At 46.6% G+C, this 21697-nt stretch overlaps 2 protein-coding genes across 2 annotated transcripts; both read left to right on the top strand.

Annotated features, from left to right (window-relative positions):
* Positions 1–155: 155 nt before the first annotated feature.
* LOC136538480 (trihelix transcription factor ASR3-like) lies at positions 156–3581 on the top strand. Its single transcript, XM_066530442.1, has 3 exons — positions 156–756; positions 854–1256; positions 3506–3581. The coding sequence occupies exons 1-3, from the start codon at positions 156–158 to the stop codon at positions 3579–3581; spliced, it is 1080 nt and encodes a 359-aa protein (XP_066386539.1).
* Positions 3582–6848: 3267 nt separating this feature from the next.
* Positions 6849–7893, top strand: LOC136536352 (uncharacterized). Its single transcript, XM_066528679.1, has 2 exons — positions 6849–7067; positions 7159–7893. The coding sequence occupies exons 1-2, from the start codon at positions 6849–6851 to the stop codon at positions 7891–7893; spliced, it is 954 nt and encodes a 317-aa protein (XP_066384776.1).
* The last annotated feature ends 13804 nt before the right edge of the window (positions 7894–21697 follow it).

Below are 21697 nucleotides of genomic sequence, written 5' to 3'. Positions count from 1 at the left end.
TCCATGGCTCCCCTCCTTTCCTCTTGAGATGAGATCCTAACATGTCATCACCATCAAATAATGCACTGATCTATTTCTCACCATGTCTGCCTTCCCAGTTGGCCATTTCCCACTACAAATAGCGAGCCGATCGATCTCAGCACACAGCAGCAGCCATGGACGACACCATGGGCGGCACCCGTGACCTGCTCGGCCAAGCGCGAGACGACGAGCAGGCCAGGAACGTCATGGTCGGCGCCGGTGCCCTGACCGTGGAGAGGGACTACCGGAGGGGGAACTGGACGCTGCCGGAGACGATGCTGCTGATCGAGGCCAAGCGGAAGGTGCACGAGGAGCGGCACCCGGGGGACCAGGGCCTGGCGCGGTGGCGCTGGGTCGAGGACTACTGCTGGCGGGCCGGCTGCCGGCGCAGCCAGAACCAGTGCAACGACCGCTGGGACAACCTCATGCGGGACTACAAGAAGGTGCGCGCGTACGAGCTCAGCGGCGCTGGGGCCGGTGCCGGCGGCAGAGCGCCCAGCTACTGGGCGATGGGCAGAGAGGAGAGGAAGGAGAGGGGCCTCCCGAGCAACCTCCTCCGCGAGATATACGACGCCATGGGCGATGTCATCGAGAGGAGGATGAGCATGGGCTGCGGCGGCAGTAGTGGCGGACCCGGTGCTGCGTTCACGGCGGCGTCTTCTTCCAGCCTACTCGACGTCCCCATGCAAGCTTCCCCGCTCGCTCAAGTGCTGCCACGACCTCTGCAGCCTCTAGGTACTCGTTGGTCATCACTGTCCGATCAGTTCTATTTCTTGGGCGCCATTTCTGTGGTCCACGACGATTATATGTTTTGTTTCTCCATATGATCAAGAACAAGAGACGCACGGGCATTCCAGCCCCGAGTCGCCGGAGAGGAAGAGGAGGCGGCCGTCACTGGACGAGCTACGGCCAGGGAGCAGCACGCCGTCAGCGCCCGGAACGCACGGACACCGTCAGGAACAAGGACGCCACCGCGAGGAGGAGGAGGAGGAGGAGGAGGACGACGACGACGAGAGCTCCGAGGCTGAGTACTCCGACGACGACTACAACGTCCTGAGCGGCGCGATCGGACGGTGCGCGGCGATCCTGTCGGAGGCGCTGGAGAGCCGGGAGGCCGCGGAGGAGCGGCGTCACCGGGAGGTGATGGCCGTGGAGGAGCGGCGCGGCCGCGCGCGGCAGGCGCGTCGCGAGGCCGGCGAGCAGTGCGTGGCCGGGCTGGCCGCCGCAGTGAACCAGCTCGCCGCAGGGCCGTCCCTTGGCACGTGCAACGTGTGCGACGGTACAAGGCCTCCACTTTTCAGGGGCCTCCAAATATATATAGAGTATATATACGTATATATGTATTGCTTGGTAAATAAGAACGTACAGCAGTAGCTTTGGCCTTTGGCCCATTAGCAAAGCGACGTGTACAACAATTGACCAAAGCCCAATAAACAATGGCTTGTTGCCCGGCCGCTGTTCAGTTGGCAATGTTGCCGATCCCAATTCCCCAACTGAATCAGATCGCAAATCTTAGGTCTCACGTACTACCTCTCGACGTCTCGTCTCGTGTCGCCGCCATCGCCTGACGCCGTACCGGCCGCCGGCAGCGTTTCGCGAGTGACAGGGCGTGAGCCGTGACGATCTAGCTGCAACCGCAACAGCGAGAGCGAGGCGCTAAGGCCCTGAAGGTAATATAAATCATTCATATTTATTTTTCAATTCATTCACTGGTAGCCGCGAACAATAATAAGTAGTTGATCGATCTCTAAATTTTGTTTTTTTTTATCTTTTGATCTAGACACCTACTGGAATAGCATTCAAAGATTGAAGCCATGTCTTCTACAAATCGTTCTAGAAAATTTGAATCAGGTTTTCAAAAGCGTAAGAAGAAACAAAGAATAGAGGAATTAGTCCAATCTCAGCAAGGATATTGATCTCGCTAGAGAACAAGGCTATGATAATGAGCTAAAGATTCTTGATCTTGACATAGATAATGTGAGAGGACAAGGCTATGATAATGGTTCAAATATGAAAGGAAAACATCAAGGTGTACAAAGGAAGCTTTTGGATGTAAATCCTAGAGCTTTTTATTCAGCTTGTGGTTGTCATAGCCTTAATTTAACACTTTGTGATATGGCTACTAAGACTTGTGGCAGAGCTAAAGATTTTTTTGGAATCATCCAACGTATCTACACAGCATTTGCTAACTCTACAAAAAAATGGCAGATACTAAAAGAAAACATAACTGGACTGACTCTCAAGTCAGTTTCAGCTACACGATGGGAGAGTCGCATTGATAGTGTTAAAGCTATCAGGTTTCAGTGTGCAGACATTCGGGAGGCTCTACTTCAGGTATCCAACATTTTCATATTGGTACTGATTTAATAATGTACTTTTGTTGGTTATCTCATATATTAAAAATGTTTTCCTTCTTTTAATTTAGGTATCTGATATTGATAACGATCCAGCAAAGAGTAGTGAGGTTAAAGGTTTGGCAAATAATGAACTTGGACAATATGACTTTATAGTGGCAGTTGCTATTTGGTATGAGGTACTGTATGCTGCTAATTTGGTAAGCAAACAAATGCAAGAAAAGGATATGCTTATTGATGTTGCTATCAAGAAAGTGAAAGGGCTTATTTCTTTCTTCGAGGGCTACAGGGAAACTGGTTTCTTACAAGCTTTGGAGTCGGCCAAAGAAATTGCACTTGAGATGGATATTGGTACTACATTCACTAAAAAAAGAAAAATTACAAGAAAGAGGCATCACGTTGAGAACCCAGAAGACACAAATATTGCCACAATGTCTCCAGAGGAGTTATTTAGAATAGAGTATTTTAACACTCTTATTGATCAAGCTATTGTCTCTCTGGAAACAAGATTTGAGCAGTACAAAGAATACCAAAAAAATTTTGGTTTCTTATTTACTTCGGAAACATTGCGGTCGTTGGATAACCAAAGCTTGAAGTCTTCTTGTGATAATCTTGAGGCTGTCCTTAAAAAGGATGAAAAATCTGATATTGATGTCAAAGAACTATATATGGAGCTGAAGTTTCTACAAGACTTCATTCCAGAAGAAAGAATGGGGCCTGTTGAAATTTTGCGGTTTTTAAAGGAGCATGGTTGTTTTCCTAATGCAACTATTGCATATAGAGTTTTGTTGACTAAGCTTTTCTAAGTTAAAGCTATTGAAGACTTATTTGCGTTCTACAATGACACAAGAAAGACTTAATGATTTGGCTATAATAGCACTTGAAGGTGAACTGTTGGAGAAGATTGATTATGAGCATATTATTGAAGACTTCATTTCAAAGAACACTAAAAGAATGATGTTATTCAAGTAAAGATTATGTAATATAGGTATCATTCTTGAATCTTGATATATATTTTATTGCAACATACTGCATGCTTTATAATATCGTATATTTAGTTTTTTTTTCTAGGCTAATAGGCCTCATTTCTTAGTATCGTACAGGACCTCTAATTTTCCCGGGACGGCCCTGCTCGCCGGGTCCATGCTGGCGCTCGCCGCCGCCAAGCACAAGGACAAGGGCGGCGGCCCCGCGGCGCCCAAGTGAGACGAGATCATCGTCAAGCGGAGAGCTAGGGGGACCGGTCTCGTCTCTCATGATGATGCCGCGCGCCGTGTGCAGCTGCTGGAGCAGGATGCTAGCTAGCTGCTGCTCCGATCCGCGCACGCGGCGGGCCATCGAGTGGGCTTCGACCAGATCGAGATCATCCTGCGCCTGCCAGAGCGCTGATGCGTGGGCGTGGCGATGCTCTCGTCTCGCGCAGCTCGAGACCGTCAGCGCGTGTGCTGCGGCGAGTCCGAGACGCCTGGCCCTTCTCCGATCCGCTTCTGCATGCATGTGACTATCGCTGGGTTGCTTTCATTCTGAACTTTCTGATCGTCGTCCTGAATCTGACAGGTCTAGACTACTGTCGCAGGATATGCATCCATGGTAGACAAGCTTTTTGTTTAGTTTGTTGGGTTAATTTATGGTGTCAAAAAACTGGTTCATGGATAGTTCATCATGTTAGTTGGTAACTTAAATCAGTTCATGTGTAAATGTTTTAGTTATCCATGGGCCTCGTTCGCTGGTCTGAAACTTGGCTGAAACTGGCTGAAAAATTCTGTTTCGGCTGAATTGTTGTGAGAAAAAAAAACTGTTTCGGCTGAAAAAAGAAGCCAAATAAGCCGAATATGGGTAAGCCGAATAGAGCCAACGGTTTGAATTAGCTTGCACTAATGTGGTACCAATCAGGAATATAATGGCTTTGGTAAAGGAGCGTGCTTTACAATCGATTATACCGTGTTGGAGGAGGTGCACTAAGTACCAAAAATAGTAGCTCCTTGGATATAGTTTTAGTGGCATGAAAATGCAATTAATCAGATTTCGAAACATCAAAGCTCAAAAAAATGTGGTCATACAAGCTTATTAGAGAGATCTTTTTATTCATCAATCACCCCCTCATTCATAGATCTTGCTACATACATTCAATGGTTATCGGATCATCTTCGTTCTACCTTTGATGTTTTTCATCCCTAGCAGCATGCTTTTCTCCATCACCAACCTCTCGCCCCCGACCCATATCCTTCACGGCTTCACCGGCTGTCTTTGGTGCATGGCTCACACCAACGGATGCACTGCCACGCTAAATAGTCGTTGGAGTGAGCTGGCCCAGCATCCAACCCTTCCCATTGATCACCCGGTGCCTTGTTTTCAATTCCCGCTCACCGATGATCTCCGCCATGTGGCAACCTTCCATCCTCAAATCTATAAAACTATGAACCCCAAATCCCAAACCCTTGCCCTTCTGAGAAGATTATGTCGCCTGAGTTAGAGAAGATGGTGAAGAGGGGTGAGAGAAACATTTGAGTATAATTACCTCGTGCATACAATTTCCAATTTCCAAACCGAGATATCAAAATTAAAGCTACAAACTGTACGTAAAATTATGTTCACCTCGCGCATACAATTATGTTTACCATGTCAAATAAGCTAAGTTAAAAAAAAAACTTAAGCAATAATAATGTTACTACCCTTCCAAGTATTATATTTTAGCCATTTGCTACTAGTTAGCAGTAAAAAGGCCTAAACGAGAGTTTTTACGGTGCTTCGAGCACTGCACACATGGGTGGGTGGATCTAGCATTGGATCGGAGTAGGCTTAAGCCCCCAATAAATCTGCACCTATGAAAGCTTAGAAGAAGAGGTTAAAACGGAAGATAATGAGAGAAACCTTTCCTAACTTATTTTCTTTAGATCTGCATCGTGCGCAGCTCTAAAATACATATCATCAGGACTTTCGTGGAACTATATACTTGCTATATTCTAAATTGTAAATTGTTTTGGCTTTTCAATACATAGCTTAATTATAGACATAATATAGCAGAATTTACATATACCTAGAAAACATAATATATCTAAGTATGTAATAGAATCTATATGTACCTAGAAAAGCACCTTACACTCTCGTAAATTAACATAGTAAATATATATATATATATATATATATATATATATATATATATATATATATATATATATATATATATAATATTGCAGCTAGGGAATCTCACGAAACACCGCCGGATGCCAGCTTGGTAAGACCTACTCATATAAAACATAAGGACAAGGACTCGAACAACCTTTCTGCATGGTACGCAGCAGATGTGAAGTGAAGTGAAGATCTCTGTCGTCATAGAATATCTGCTTTTTCCTTTACCGATAGATTGAACACGCACTGTTGTCTCACTCCCATTAATTAATTGAAAAAAAAGAGTACTTAAAGGGCACTCATGCATGTGTCGATCTGTTACGTGCTGCCAATCTTGTCGTAGGTAGTGATCGTCGTTATACATGCATGCCATGCGATGCAAAGGCTGCAGCTAGCGCATGTCGTCCGAGGTCCATGCACATGCACTGCCCAGCAATTATTATGGAGATGTCTACCGGTTGTTTTAGCCCTCCAGGGCCGTCCCTTGGCACGTGCAACGTGTGCGACGGTACAGGGCCTCCACTTTTCAGGGGCCTCCAAATATATATAGAGTATATATACGTATATATGTATTGCTTGGTAAATAAGAACGTACAGCAGTAGCTTTGGCCTTTGGCCCATTAGCAAAGCGACGTGTACAACAATTGACCAAAGCCCAATAAACAATGGCTTGTTGCCCGGCCGCTGTTCAGTTGGCAATGTTGCCGATCCCAATTCCCCAATTGAATCAGATCGCAAATCTTAGGTCTCACGTACTACCTCTCGACGTCTCGTCTCGTGTCGCCGCCATCGCCTGACGCCGTACCGGCCGCCGGCAGCGTTTCGCGAGTGACAGGGCGTGAGCCGTGACGATCTAGCTGCAACCGCAACAGCGAGAGCGAGGCGCTAAGGCCCTGAAGGTAATATAAATCATTCATATTTATTTTTCAATTCATTCACTGGTAGCCGCGAACAATAATAAGTAGTTGATCGATCTCTAAATTTTGTTTTTTTTTATCTTTTGATCTAGACACCTACTGGAATAGCATTCAAAGATTGAAGCCATGTCTTCTACAAATCGTTCTAGAAAATTTGAATCAGGTTTTCAAAAGCGTAAGAAGAAACAAAGAATAGAGGAATTAGTCCAATCTCAGCAAGGATATTGATCTCGCTAGAGAACAAGGCTATGATAATGAGCTAAAGATTCTTGATCTTGACATAGATAATGTGAGAGGACAAGGCTATGATAATGGTTCAAATATGAAAGGAAAACATCAAGGTGTACAAAGGAAGCTTTTGGATGTAAATCCTAGAGCTTTTTATTCAGCTTGTGGTTGTCATAGCCTTAATTTAACACTTTGTGATATGGCTACTAAGACTTGTGGCAGAGCTAAAGATTTTTTTGGAATCATCCAACGTATCTACACAGCATTTGCTAACTCTACAAAAAAATGGCAGATACTAAAAGAAAACATAACTGGACTGACTCTCAAGTCAGTTTCAGCTACACGATGGGAGAGTCGCATTGATAGTGTTAAAGCTATCAGGTTTCAGTGTGCAGACATTCGGGAGGCTCTACTTCAGGTATCCAACATTTTCATATTGGTACTGATTTAATAATGTACTTTTGTTGGTTATCTCATATATTAAAAATGTTTTCCTTCTTTTAATTTAGGTATCTGATATTGATAACGATCCAGCAAAGAGTAGTGAGGCTAAAGGTTTGGCAAATAATGAACTTGGACAATATGACTTTATAGTGGCAGTTGCTATTTGGTATGAGGTACTGTATGCTGCTAATTTGGTAAGCAAACAAATGCAAGAAAAGGATATGCTTATTGATGTTGCTATCAAGAAAGTGAAAGGGCTTATTTCTTTCTTCGAGGGCTACAGGGAAACTGGTTTCTTACAAGCTTTGGAGTCGGCCAAAGAAATTGCACTTGAGATGGATATTGGTACTACATTCACTAAAAAAAGAAAAATTACAAGAAAGAGGCATCACGTTGAGAACCCAGAAGACACAAATATTGCCACAATGTCTCCAGAGGAGTTATTTAGAATAGAGTATTTTAACACTCTTATTGATCAAGCTATTGTCTCTCTGGAAACAAGATTTGAGCAGTACAAAGAATACCAAAAAAATTTTGGTTTCTTATTTACTTCGGAAACATTGCAGTCGTTGGATAACCAAAGCTTGAAGTCTTCTTGTGATAATCTTGAGGCTGTCCTTAAAAAGGATGAAAAATCTGATATTGATGTCAAAGAACTATATATGGAGCTGAAGTTTCTACAAGACTTCATTCCAGAAGAAAGAATGGGGCCTGTTGAAATTTTGCGGTTTTTAAAGGAGCATGGTTGTTTTCCTAATGCAACTATTGCATATAGAGTTTTGTTGACTAAGCTTTTCTAAGTTAAAGCTATTGAAGACTTATTTGCGTTCTACAATGACACAAGAAAGACTTAATGATTTGGCTATAATAGCACTTGAAGGTGAACTGTTGGAGAAGATTGATTATGAGCATATTATTGAAGACTTCATTTCAAAGAACACTAAAAGAATGATGTTATTCAAGTAAAGATTATGTAATATAGGTATCATTCTTGAATCTTGATATATATTTTATTGCAACATACTGCATGCTTTATAATATCGTATATTTAGTTTTTTTTTCTAGGCTAATAGGCCTCATTTCTTAGTATCGTACAGGGCCTCTAATTTTCCCGGGACGGCCCTGAGCCCTCTCATCAACTAAAAATTTCTCAGACACTTACAATGTCTTATAGCTATATATACACGCTTGTAGCTATATATATACCGTCTTATTTCTATATTTATAATTATTTCTTCAGGGTAATTTATTGGATAGAGTGATGTAATTTGGAAATAACATAAATATATGCCACATTTTTTCAAAAAGATTTACAAATTATTTCTATGGATTCCAAACATCAGAGAAATATATGTTAAATTGTTCACAAATTCTTTAGAAATTAAAAAAAATCCACACAAGAAGGTGAGAGAGGAGAGATTGTCGCAGGCAGGGACGCACGCACCGGCATGATTGCTTGCTTGACGCTAAAGTCGAGCGCATGCACGTACGCGCCAGCATGATCGCTAGGGGTGGGGATGTGGTGAGGGGGGAGGCCGACGCTTCCGCATCGCACGACCCAAAAAACAGTTGATAACGGCTCTGTTCGCTTGTCTTATAATCCGTACTTTTCAGCTTGTTTTTTCAGCCGTAAAAGCGTTTTTCTCTCACAACAAATCAGCCGAAACAATGATTTGGTTTGTTTTTTCAGCGAAGCGAACGGGACCAACAACCGGCAAATCAACCAGTTGATCATTACCTAGCCTTTCTGATTATATATAGCAACTCGCAATCTAGCATCATTGTCGACAGTTGGCGCACCAGGTAGGGGTGTGCACTTGATCCATGGCGAGCCAGATGGACCTCAAATCAACAGCGCGTTCTCGTCATCAATCTCGTGGAGATCCATGCCGGTCTACGACGACGATTCATCGCTGGCTACATCAGCCCCCGCGACAGTAGATCCGATCTCGGAACCACATCCGAGGTCACCTTCACCGACAACTCACCGCCCGCCAGGTGTTTGCCGTCAACGCCAACCAGATAGCGTCATACGCCGCCGACCAGACGCTCCGTCTAAAGCTAAGACTTCACCACCGATCAACTGGTCGGACCGCTCGGTTCATGGACTCCATCGTCGACCAGTTGATCGGACTGTTCACTGGTCGCTTCTACTCAATGCTCACTTCACCGCCGATCAGTTGACCAGACTATTCGTCGCTCGTGCTTCATCGCCAGATACATCGGTTACTCCTCGGTGCTCGAATTCTTCGTGCTCGAAGACTAGTGGGCACACTTCACCTTGCGGACATCGCTAGCGACGTCGGGACTCCTCGTTCCTCGGTGCTCGGACGTCGCCAGCGACGTCGGGGACTCCTCGATGCTCGGTCGTCGCCAGCGACGTTGGGGACTCCTCGCTCCTCAGTGCTCGGTTGTCGCAGTGATGCCGGGGACTCCTCGCTCCTCGGTGCTCGGACATCGCCAGCGACGCCGGGGACTCCTCCCTCCTCAGTGCTCGGACATCACCAACGATGTCGGGGACTCCTCGCTCCTCGGTGCTCGGACATCGCCAGCGATGCCGGGGACTCCTCGCTCCAAGGTGCTCGATCATCGCCAGCGAGCCCGAAGACTCTTCGTTCCTCGGTGCTCGAACATCGCCAGCAACGCCGGGGACTCCTCGCTCCTCGGTGCTCGGTCATCGCCAGCGACGTCGGGGACTCCTCGCTCCTCGGTGCTCGGACATCGCCAGCGACGCCGGGGACTCCTCGCTCCTCGGTGCTCGGACATCGCCAGTGACGTCGGGACTCCTCGCTCTTCGATGCTCGGACGTCGCCGGCGACACCGGGGACTTCTTGCTCCTCGGTGCTTGGTCGTCGCCAGCGACGCCGGGGACTCCTTGCTCCTCGGTGCTCGAACATCGCCAGCGACGTTGGGAACTCCTCCCTCCTCGGTGCTCGGACATCGCCAGCGACGCTGGGGACTCCTCGCTCCTCGGTGCTCGGTCATCGCCAGCGACGTCAGGGACTCCTCGCTCCTCGGTGCTCGGACATCGCCAGCGACACCGGGGACTCCTCGCTCCAAGGTGCTCGGTCATCGTCAGCGACGCCGGAGACTCCTCACTCCTTGGTGCTCGGACATCGCCAGCGACACCGGGGACTCCTCGCTCCTCGGTGCTCGATCATCGCCAGCGACGTCGGGGACTCCTCGCTCCTCGGTGCTCGGACATCGCCAGCGACGTCAGGGACTCCTCGCTCCTCGGTGCTCGCACATCGCCAGCTACACCGAGGACTCCTCGGTGCTCGGATCTTGCTACGTCTCATCGATGTGCTATCAAGTTGCTCCATGTTGTTCGAATCAGGGTGCTGATCTTGGGCAACACGTCTGGGTCTTGATACGCGCATGTCAGACGAAGTCAGCAAGCTTTCAGACGTCTTTTTCTTTGACCCTGCTACAAGATTCATTCTTCATCTTCCAGCAGGCTCGGGGACTAAGTGGGCACACTTCACCTTGCGGTGAATGTACGCTTTTCTCATCTCGTGGCTACGCCCGATGACTGGTTGCCTGCTCGGCTGGTCTTCTACTTTCTGACCCTAGCACCACGTGACTACGTCACCTACTGCCAGACTCGGGGACTAGCTGTGGGGGTATGACCCCTGGTATCCACAAGACAAGACATGGGCCGCACCATCAGACATGGCCTAGCCCACAAGATCAAGACGTGCACAATGTTGCTCGGCGTGTACCGCAAGATATTGTATAGTACCAAATAGGCTACTTTACTTGTAACCCTACCCCTCCAGAGTATATAAGGAGAGGCAGGGGTCCTCTACTCGACATCATGTATTCAATACAATACACCAAAGACACAGGACGTAGGGTATTACATCGATCAGACGGCCCGAACCTGTCTAAATCGCTGTCTCTGCGCCTTATGTCACCATCCGGTTCCTGATCACGCGTACCCCCAGCGACAAATCTACCATCGCGGGATACCCCTCGGTGGACTGCCGACGATATTATATCGACAATCATTGTCATGCATGCATTGCCTAAAATTGTACATGCATGCAGCATGCGGGTGCTGCTAGTTAGCTATCGATGGATCGGTGACATCTGTGTGTAGTAAGATGAGATGAACAGGAGCTATCTAGAGATGGAGGCAGAGCCAGGCCGGACTCCAGGAGGATGCCTTCAGTTTCTCAGTAGTCGTCTCAGGTAGCCGTGCTTGCATGGCTGGCACGTATGCGCCCTACATGCATGCATGCATGTGACACATTCTCTTGAACCTTGATCGATGGCGACGACGTCATTTGTTTCAAATTTGCATGTAAAAGAGTAGGATAAAGTTTAACGGCAACGCATCATGAACACAGTTTAATCTTTTTCTTGCGATAACCGTTCGATGAACACAGTACCACTTGATCAAGCTAAGATTCAACGAGTTGTTACATTGGGTCATAAAAAAGTGATGCTTCTTAGCTCCTGTTTCGAGCTCCAAATGCATCGCCCCATATTTCACAACCTTCTCTCTCTATAGAGTAGCTAGAGCACTTGAGGAGGAGCCACTTTTTTTTACCTCCGGCTCCTTGCGTTTTTCTTATAATCCGTATTTTCAGCTTGTTTTTTCAACCGAAACAGTATTTTTCTCTCACAACAAATCAATCGGAACAATATTTTGGTTTGTTTTTTCAATGAAGCCAACAGGGCCTATATCAGAAAACAGCTATTCCTTCTAAAGTGTTTAGTACTACGGCTCCTCCAACTCCTCCACAAAAGCTGTTGCCTGAGCCAGAGTCTGGAACCGTGACAAAAAAAAATACTCTTAGTGGAAGATGTATAATCCATTTTGCCCGAAGAAATGATGTGTAGCTAATGAATACGGAATATGCATTCATGATCCAAGAATCGTACGTTTAGGGGCGCGACGGTGGCTGCTAAGAGATCCTATGCTTGGTTCCTTTTCTAGCCTCGCCTTGCTAGCCTTGCCTCGCTACGCCAGGAAATCCATTTTGGTTCTCCATCGCGCATTGCTCGCAAGAAAATCCTAAGACATTCTGGCAAAAAAAAATCCAAACAAGCAACTTCCCTTTATATCCTCGCTTGGCAAGATTATTACACTGGTGATGAATCCAAGCATCGCTTGGCAAGATTACACAGGTGATCAATCCAAGCAGGTTTATATAAAAAGTAACCTATATTCCTAAACATGCACGGATTTAGGATCTTTTTATTTATATATAGGAGTATATAGGTGTAGTAGTATACTATCTGTTTTCGATGCTTGCATGTAGGTGAGGTGGAGTAGGGTAGGGTACAAGAGAAAAGCGAGCATATATGCATGCAGGGCAGTGATTCCAACTTTCCAAGCAGCATGGCCGCATCCTGTTATGAACGACGTATAGGAATAAGAAGTAAAGAATCAAGCCACAGAGGAGACACACGATTTAACGTGGAAAACCCCTCCGATGTGAAGGGAAAAAACCACGGGCACCAGCCAGCAACAATCTCACTATCTCAAGAGTTTTGGGTTACACGCCTATGGCTGCTTACAAGAAAATCCCGTCTCCACAAAACCCTAGCAAGGGTGTATATACCGTACCGTACCGCGGGGGCTCCGCCCCCCGCACCCCCCGAGCACAGGGGCGAGACCTGATGGGCCAGCTTCAGACTCCGCTACGCTCCGGCCCAAGCCTCCGGCGACGGGCCTCCGCTTCGCTCCGTCAGAAGCATGGCCTATATCTTGGAGTGAATTTGGAACAACTCCAACAAACTCCACCTTGAGACAAATTCATCTTGTATCATAAATCAACCCTTCATCCTAAACATAACAAAGATAGAAAACCACTGGTGCCAACAATAGTCTCTTGGACTATCTAATTAAACCAACTAAGCTTGAGCACAGCTCAAACTTAGCAACAGGAATAGGCTTTGTCATCATATCAGCAGGATTATCATGAGTACTAATCTTGCATACCTTCAGCTTACCTTCTTCAATCACATCACGCACAAAATGATACTTGATATCTATGTGCTTAGTTCTCTCATGGAACATCTGATCTTTAGTGAGGTAAATTGCACTTTGACTGTCACAGTGCAAACTTATGCAAGATTCAACTCCACAAAGCTCAGCGTACAAACCTTTCAGCCAAATTAATTCTTTGCACGCTTCACAAATAGCCATATATTCTGCTTCAGTAGTAGACAACGCAACAACTGACTGTAAAGTAGCCATCCAACTCACAGCACAACTGTCAACAGTAAACACATAACCTGTAAGTGATCTTCGCCTGTCCAGATCAGCAGCATAATCAGAATCCACATAGCCAATAAGACCCTTATCAGTTCTTCTAAACTTTAAACAGGAATCTGCTGTGCCTCTGAGGTACCTGAAAATCCACTGAACTGCCCTCCAATGTTCTTTGCCAGGATTAGACATATATCTACTAACAAGACTCATAGCATATGACAAATCTGGACGAGAGCAAACCATGGCATACATCAAAGACCCCACAGCACTAGAATAAGGAACCCTTGACATGTATTCAATCTCTGCATCTGTACTAGGACACTGAGCAGCTGACAACTTAAAGTGAGGTGCAATAGGGGTACTAACAGCCTTAGCATTTTGCATGTTGAAACGCTGAAGAACTTTCTTGATATAATTTTGTTGACTAAGAAATAGCAAACCAGATTTTCTGTCTCTACTAATTTCCATACCAAGAATTTTCTTAGCACTACCAAGGTCTTTCATATCAAACTCACTACTCAATAGCTTCTTTAACTTAGTGATTTCAATCTTACTCTTGGCAGCAATCAGCATATCATCAACATATAACAGCAAATATATAGGTGATCCATTAACATGCTTGATGTAAACACAGCTATCATACTTAGATCTTTTAAAACTATGTGCTAACATAAATGAATCAAACCTCTTGTTCCACTGACGAGGGGACTGTTTCAAACCATACAAGGATCTCTTCAACTTGCACACATATTTTTCCTTGCCAGGCACTATGAACCCTTCTGGTTGGTCCATGTATATGTCCTCCTCAAGCTCTCCATGCAAAAACGCAGTCTTCACATCTAACTGCTCAAGCTCAAGATCATGTGAAGCAACAATACTAAGGAAAGTACGAATTGAACTGTGTTTTACCACTGGAGAGAACACATCATTGTAGTCAACACCCGGAATTTGACTGTAGCCTTTAGCAACTAACCTTGCCTTATACTTTGGAGGCTCGCTTGGAGATAAACCCTCCTTTCTCTTGAAGATCCATTTGCAGCTGATGGTCTTCTTATTCTTAGGCAAAGGTACAATCTCCCATGTACTATTCTTCTCAAGAGACTGCATCTCCTCATACATAGCTGAAATCCAATTCTCAGTATCACCACAATGAATAGCTTCTTTATAGGTTGCTGGCTCATGAACATTCTCCACCTGTTCAGCACAACTCAAAGCATAGTAAGACAAATTACACTCTTCAATAAGACGTTTAGGAGGTGCAATTGTCCTTTTTGACTTGCGTTGAGCAATAGGTAAATTCTCCTCTAACTGCAAAATAGGAGTTTGCTGAACATCATCATGAGCATCATCCTCAGCAACATCATTATCATGGTCACCATGCTCATCAACAGGCTCCACCTGCACACCTGTATCATCATCAACATGCTCCACCTGCATGCGCATACGCTGCAGCTCTTTTTCTGAAACATGATCTGAGGACAAACTGTCAGTAAACATCACAGATTCATTGAAAACAACACTCCTGCTCATAAAAGTCTTTCCTGTTTCAGGATTCCATAATTTATAGCCTTTGACTCCCGAACTATAACCAAGGAAAAGACACTTAACAGCTCTAGGCTCTAATTTTCCATTATCAACATGAGCATAAGCAGTGCATCCAAAAACTTTCAACTGTGAATAATCAGCAGGCGTACCAGACCATACCTCAATGGGAGTTCTTTTATTTAGTGGAATAGAAGGCGACCTGTTTATCAAGTAACAGGCAGTATTAGCAGCTTCAGCCCAAAAATGCTTGCTCATCCTGGCATTAGACAGCATGCAACGGGCCTTAGATATGATGGTTCTGTTCATGCGTTCGGCCACACCATTCTGTTGTGGAGTATGGGGTATGGTGTGATGCCTAACAATGCCTTCCGATCTGCAATAATCATTAAATTCACGCGAACAAAATTCTCCACCATTATCAGTACGAAGCAATTTTACCTTCCTTTCAGTTTGCCTTTCTATCATTACTTTCCAGTCCTTAAAAGCAGCAAAAGTATCATCTTTCTGTTTCAGAAAATAAGGCCAAACCCTTCTAGAGTAATCATCAATAATTGTAAGCATGTAACGAGCACCACCAAGTGAGGACTTACGGGAAGGACCCCATAAATCAGCATGAACATAATCAAGAGTACCTTTAGTGGTGTGAACAGAAGTGTTGAAATGTACCCTTTTATGCTTCCCGAAAATACAATGCTCACAAAACTTTATTTTACTCGAAGTGCAGCCATCCAGCAGGTTTCTCTTCATCAATTCTGCCATACCATGGTGACTCATATGTCCCAAACGCATATGCCAAAGGTTAGTTTTACTAGGTTCATCATTAGTAACAGCAGCAACAGCAGAATCAGAACCAGGTAAGGTACACCCTCTAAGGACATATAACTTTGCAGAATTAAGATCACCTTTCAAGCAAACAAGAGAACCTTTTGATACCTTCAGAACGCCATCTGAACCGGAATATTTGTAACCTTCTGCATCAAGCGTGCTCAATGAGATAAGATTTCTGGACATCCCTGGTATATACCTGACGTTTTTTAGCGTGCGTGTCATGCCATCATCAGTCTTGATCTGAACTGATCCAATCCCCACAATGTCACACGGGTTATCATCTCCCATCCGCACAACATCCCCTTTCTGCACAGGCTTATATGAGCTAAACCAATTTCTGTTAGTGCAAATATGAAATGAACATGCGGAATCGAGAATCCATTCATCATGACCAGCAACACAACCAGCAAATACTACCAGACAATCTCCAGAATCATCATCAGACGCAGCAGCAGCAACAGAGACCTTACCAGCCGACTTTTGTTTCCTCTTCTCCTTATTCTGTACTTTTCTGCAATCCTCAACATTATGATTTGTCAGCTTGCAATAAACACAGAACTTTTTATTACCATGCGGCTTGGACTTTGAACGGCCTCTCCTTTCGTAGTTCTTTCTACCATCATTGCCATCATTTGAGGATCTATTTTCAGTTCTGCCTCTCACATGCAAAGCATCGCCCTTGGAGGACGACGTCCCATCATTCTGCACCATGCCTCTCATCTTCTCCCTAGACTGGAGAGCCTCATAAACTTCCTTTAGGGTTAGTTCATCACGGCTCAAAAGTATGGTGTCACGAAAATTTGTATACGAATTTGGCAAAGAACATAGCAGTAAAAGACCTAAGTCCTCATCATCATACTTCACCTCCATCGACACTAGGTCGGCGACGATCTTCTTGAATTCAGCGATGTGGCTCATCACTGAATCCTCCTCCTTCATCTTCAGGGTGAACAGCTTCATCTTCATCTGCATCTTACTGGTTAGATCCTTGGACATACAGATCGATTCCAGTTTCAGCCATAGTTCTGCAGCAGTTTTCTCTTTCAGACACTCCTGCAAAATATCATTATGAAGATGCAACTGAATTAGGGCGAGCGCCTTCTGATCCTTGCGGATCTCTTCTGGAGTCCACTCGGCCTTCCTCTTTCCGAAACTATTCAGCGCCTCATCATAGTCATGAGTCTGCGCCAGAATCCCCCGCATCTTGACTTGCCATAGCGAGAACCGCGTGTCGTAGTTCAGCAGCGGAAGATCGAACTTCATCGACGTCGTCATGAACCCTAACAGCAACCAAAGCTCTGATACCACTTGTTATGAACGACGTATAGGAATAAGAAGTAAAGAATCAAGCCACAGAGGAGACACACGATTTAACGTGGAAAACCCCTCCGATGTGAAGGGGAAAAACCACGGGCACCAGCCAGCAACAATCTCACTATCTCAAGAGTTTTGGGTTACACGCCTATGGCTGCTTACAAGAGAATCCCGTCTCCACAAAACCCTAGCAAGGGTGTATATACCGTACCGTACCGCGGGGGCTCCGCCCCCCGCACCCCCCGAGCACAGGGGCAAGACCTGATGGGCCAGCTTCAGACTCCGCTACGCTCCGGCCCAAGCCTCCAGCGACGGGCCTCCGCTTCGCTCCGTCAGAAGCATGGCCTATATCTTGGAGTGAATTTGGAACAACTCCAACACATCCCGCATGGGTTGCAACTGAGCAGTGATCAGAGTCGTCGATCAGAGAGACAGAGCGAGGGGGCCGGCAGACGCACTACAAGGGAAGGAAAGCTTTTGTCCAAGTCCGTTGCTCAGACACAGGCCATCGATCAGGCATCAGCTCACTCCTCGGACAAAGTTTGTTTTACCCTAGTTACCAGCCAGTGAGACATCTGGACACTGGTGGAGGAGCCCGGCCACGGCCAGGGGCCCAGGGAGTGGCTGGCTGGCTGGCATGGCAGCATCGCCGGGGGGACGAAAAATCGCGGTGGGGGAGGGAGACGAGATAGCTAGACTGTCAAGACTGTGGCGCTTACCTACTGCATAGTCAGCCTGTTCGGTTGGCTGGTTCGTATCGTTGGTTCGTGAAGAAGTACTACTGGCTGGTTTGTGTGAGAGAAAAATATTATTCCAGCTAGAAATTTATGATCATTTACGACAAGCCACAGCCAAACTTACGACAAGCCACAGCCAAACCAACAGGCTGAGTAACACGACTGGGCAATGAGGCGCAGGGCATTGATGCAGCGGAACCAGGCGCACAACAGGAGGGGGGGAGAGGGAAACTAATCAGAGAGAGAGAGAGAGTCGTGCGCCATGCTCCGTGCTCCGTGCTCGATCAGTTTCTTGACGTTGATGAGGCTCAGCAGCAGGCTGTGCGCAGCGCAGAGGGCAGCTATAGCTAGGTCTTGTTTAGATTAACTCAAAGTTCTAAGTTTTTTCACTCTTTTTTCATCACATCAATTTTTAGACGTATGCATGGAGCATTAAATGTAGGTAAAAAAGTAACTAATTACATAGTTTGGTTATAAATCACGAGATGAATCTTTTAAGCCTAGTTAGTCTATGATCGAACAAAGTTTATCAAATACAAACGAAACATGCTATAGTGTCCAGATTGCAAAAATTTGCAATCGAAACAAGGCCCTAGCTAGCTCGTCCTAGGGGAGGGAGGGAGCTGGTGAGTGAGAGGGAGAGAGAGAGACGACGACGGAGGGGTGAGGAGGACTGGAGCGCGGTCAAAGGGATCAACCCCCTAGACACACTGCCATCGCTGCCGCGCGCGTCCGTATAGCCCTGCCGCTGCCGCTGCCGCGCGATGGCGAATGGCACGTCAAGCCGCTCAGCGAGGGGCGGAGGGCTGGGGTGCCCTGCCCCCCCCCCCCAATCCCCATCGTCCTGCCCGCTCGTGTCCAAAACAGCAGCGGCGACCGCGACGCCTCGTCCTCCTGAGTCCTGTCCTGACCTCCTCCCTCGGTTCGGTCCGGCGGTCCCTCTCTCCCCCCTCCATCACTCCCGTCCCACCCCTAGACAGAAAACCGGTCGTCTAGCTATTCCACCGGGAGCTAGAGCTGCCGGCCGCTCTGCTGTCGTCGACGTCGACGCACGTCGTGGCCGGCAGCTTCGTTCATACTCCGCGTATACATGCCGTGCAGTGCGCGGTGGTGACTGCTGACTGGTGGTGATCGAGCCGTGCCGCGGTCTGTTGCCATCTCTTTCGGCTTTGCTCCTATTGCCACGTTACGTTACTCTGACTGATGCTTTTTTATTTGGGAAAAATCACGTTACTCTGAATATCTGATGTCTCGGCGACTCGGCTGCACTGCACATATATATGGCACTATCCTACAAAACATTTTCAAACAAGGGCCTAGTTCGTAGGCATTATGTTCTAGTTAAGAAAAGTTTCTGATTTATTAGAAACTTTAAGAAACTGATTTTCCTTGTCCTCGCTTTCGGGTACAAACCAAGGTGTATCTAGGTCTAGATGTACTTCGGTAAGGTTTCATGATGTCTCTAGACAAGGTTGGTGTTTGGTAAGGGTCTAATCCAAAATCCACAAGAAGCTAGTAAGATGACAAACCCTACAAAACAGACTTGTTAATATACACATATGAGGCAAGAGTGCCTACTAAGAGCATCTTTATCATTGTCTAAAATTAATCCCCTCTCCCTACAACAAGCAATAAAGAAGATTAGTGTAAAAGATGAGCTCCACCAGTTCCTTTTACAATTTTTCTCCTCAAAATTATTTCTCAATCTAAAAAAAACTCGACCCACATAGGTAAGACAGCCCCGAGCATTGTGCTTAAAAAGAAGACCTTCTCATGTAGGTCGAGAAAACCCCCGAACCTCTGCCCCACCCATACACAGCGGCACCGCAACTCCCGTGAGACTAGGCTGGCCTAAGACATGTGCTTTGGCGTGGGACAGATAAGGGGATTGTTTTCAACGCGCAAAAAAACTGTGCCTCCTCTGGCCAACAAATCTGCCCCCGAGGGGTTCGAACTCTGACCGACAGAGTGCAAAACGCACAACAAACCAACTGGTCTAGCGTTTGCTTGCTATTTCTCAAACTCACAAAATATACTCCCGGTCTCCCTCGAAGAAATGAGAGAAACTAGATTTTTTTTCTCAATCCTCTTTCTTTCTTCCACGCATTGGCATCTTAGCCTGCCCATCTGGAGCCATCAGGGGGTGGGGGGACGGTGTCGATAGAATATCATCGGCAGTTCTCCGAGGGGTATCCCACGAATGTAGATTGATCGGTAGAGGAGCGTGAGATCAAGAACAAGGAGGCAACAGAGACACACGAGTTAGACAGGTTCAAGCCGTCAGTATGACGTAATCCCCTACTCTTGTGGTATGTTGGTTTGTATTAGCTATCGTATGATATGTCGTGATTTTGGAGGGGGTCCTTGCCCGCCTTATATAGTCTGGAAGGCAGGGTTACAAGTTGGTTAGATCTGAGAGATAACAGGAAAGTAATAACAGATTACAAGAATCATGGGATCACACGTATCCTAACAGATCTCGTAGCATCTTCAGGATATTTTCCCCATGTCTTGCGGAAGGCGCCGAGCAGAATCGTGCCCCGCAAGGCTTCGTCTTGTGGGCTGGGCCGCCCCTGGGGGCGCAGCCCATGTGGTCTATCGTGGGTATCCGGGGTCGTACCCCCACAGCTAGTCCCCGAGCACCTTGTACCCGTTATGCAATGTCGTCTTGAGCTTGTCCGAGTAAGTGCGAACCAAAGCCGAGCAGTCCAACTCATGGTCCGACCACCGCGATGAGTCACCGAGCAGTTGTGAGCTGCGTGCACCATCGCCGAGCAGCGTGAACCATAGCTAAACAACATATTCTAAGTACGGCTTGCCATAAGGGTGTAAGGAGCTCAAGTCCATAATTGAAAATTTCTTCGCAGTGGACAAAGTGTGCCAACTTAGAGTCCGACCACAAGAAAAGGAGATAATCTTCATTAGCTTCAAGAGGCACGGAGTCATCAAGAAAAAACAAGCACATTCACCGTAAGGTGAAGTGTGCCCACTTAGTCCCCGAGCCTGACAGTAGATGACGTAGTCATGTAGTGCTAGGGTCCGAAGTGGTAAAAATAATAATAAAAAACCAGCCGAGCAGGCAGCCAGTCCCCAGGCGTAGCCCCAAAATGAGATAAAACATGTTCACCGCAAGGTGAAGTGTGCCCACTTAGTTCCCGAGCCTGATAGTAGATGATATAGTCATGTGGTGCCAGGGTCAGAAACATAGAAATAATGAATGACCAGCCGAGCAGGTAGCCAGTACCCGAGCTACAAGCGACGATATCGGAGAAATCCAGCCTTGGAGAAAAAATCAGAGTAACGGCTGTACAGTAATGGTTACTGAGCCTCAATAAATGGCGGAGAAGTCGGCGATTATTCGGTGAGTAGCAACTGATAGTAGCGATAAATGGGCGACATGGGCTGTGGTTGCGTAGAAGCCCAGGTAACGGCCCATATGCTGCATCGGAGAAATCGGAGCGACGCAGATCGCGGGAACGGTTCCCAAAAAACCCTTAAATGCAAAAGAGTGGGGAAAGTGCTTTATAACAGTGCCACCACATACCCCGTACCCACCTCTTCCACTTCATCTTCCTCCTCATCTCTCGCATCGCCGAATCTGCAACCACATTTGCCTCCACCGCCAAACCCTAACCAGATCTGGGAGATGGCGCCGAAGAAGGGAGCTGCGAAATTGAAGAAGACTAGTCCCAAGAAGATGGGCGCCGTGGCCCGATGCGACGAGGAGTGGGTGCCATCATGAACAGGAGAAAGCGGAGCTAAACAGATTGGTGGAAGCCAACGTTCTCCCTTACCGTGCTATCGTCGGATGGCGGCCAGCCCTCGGTGAGTCCTTCCCAACACCCCATATTGACGAAGCAGTGGTATTCGAGGACTATTTCTGGCGTGGGTTAGGCTTTCCAGTTCATTCATTTCTGAGGGATCTGTTGGAGCTCTGGGTGGTTACTCTGTGCA

This window comes from Miscanthus floridulus, chromosome 2 (assembly GCF_019320115.1).
Source record: "Miscanthus floridulus cultivar M001 chromosome 2, ASM1932011v1, whole genome shotgun sequence".
Classification (NCBI taxonomy): domain Eukaryota; kingdom Viridiplantae; phylum Streptophyta; class Magnoliopsida; order Poales; family Poaceae; genus Miscanthus; species Miscanthus floridulus.
This window is presented reverse-complemented; position numbering and strand designations above follow the sequence as displayed.

Coding starts and splice junctions, on each gene's coding strand:
- LOC136536352 (XM_066528679.1), top strand. CDS start 6,849: ATGGCTACTAAGACTTGTGGCAGAGCTAAAGATTTTTTTGGAATCATC. Junction 7,068..7,158: donor TTCGGGAGGCTCTACTTCAG/GTATCCAACATT, acceptor CTTTTAATTTAG/GTATCTGATATTGATAACGA.
- LOC136538480 (XM_066530442.1), top strand. CDS start 156: ATGGACGACACCATGGGCGGCACCCGTGACCTGCTCGGCCAAGCGCGA. Junction 757..853: donor ACGACCTCTGCAGCCTCTAG/GTACTCGTTGGT, acceptor CATATGATCAAG/AACAAGAGACGCACGGGCAT. Junction 1,257..3,505: donor CTGGCCGCCGCAGTGAACCA/GCTCGCCGCAGG, acceptor CGGGACGGCCCT/GCTCGCCGGGTCCATGCTGG.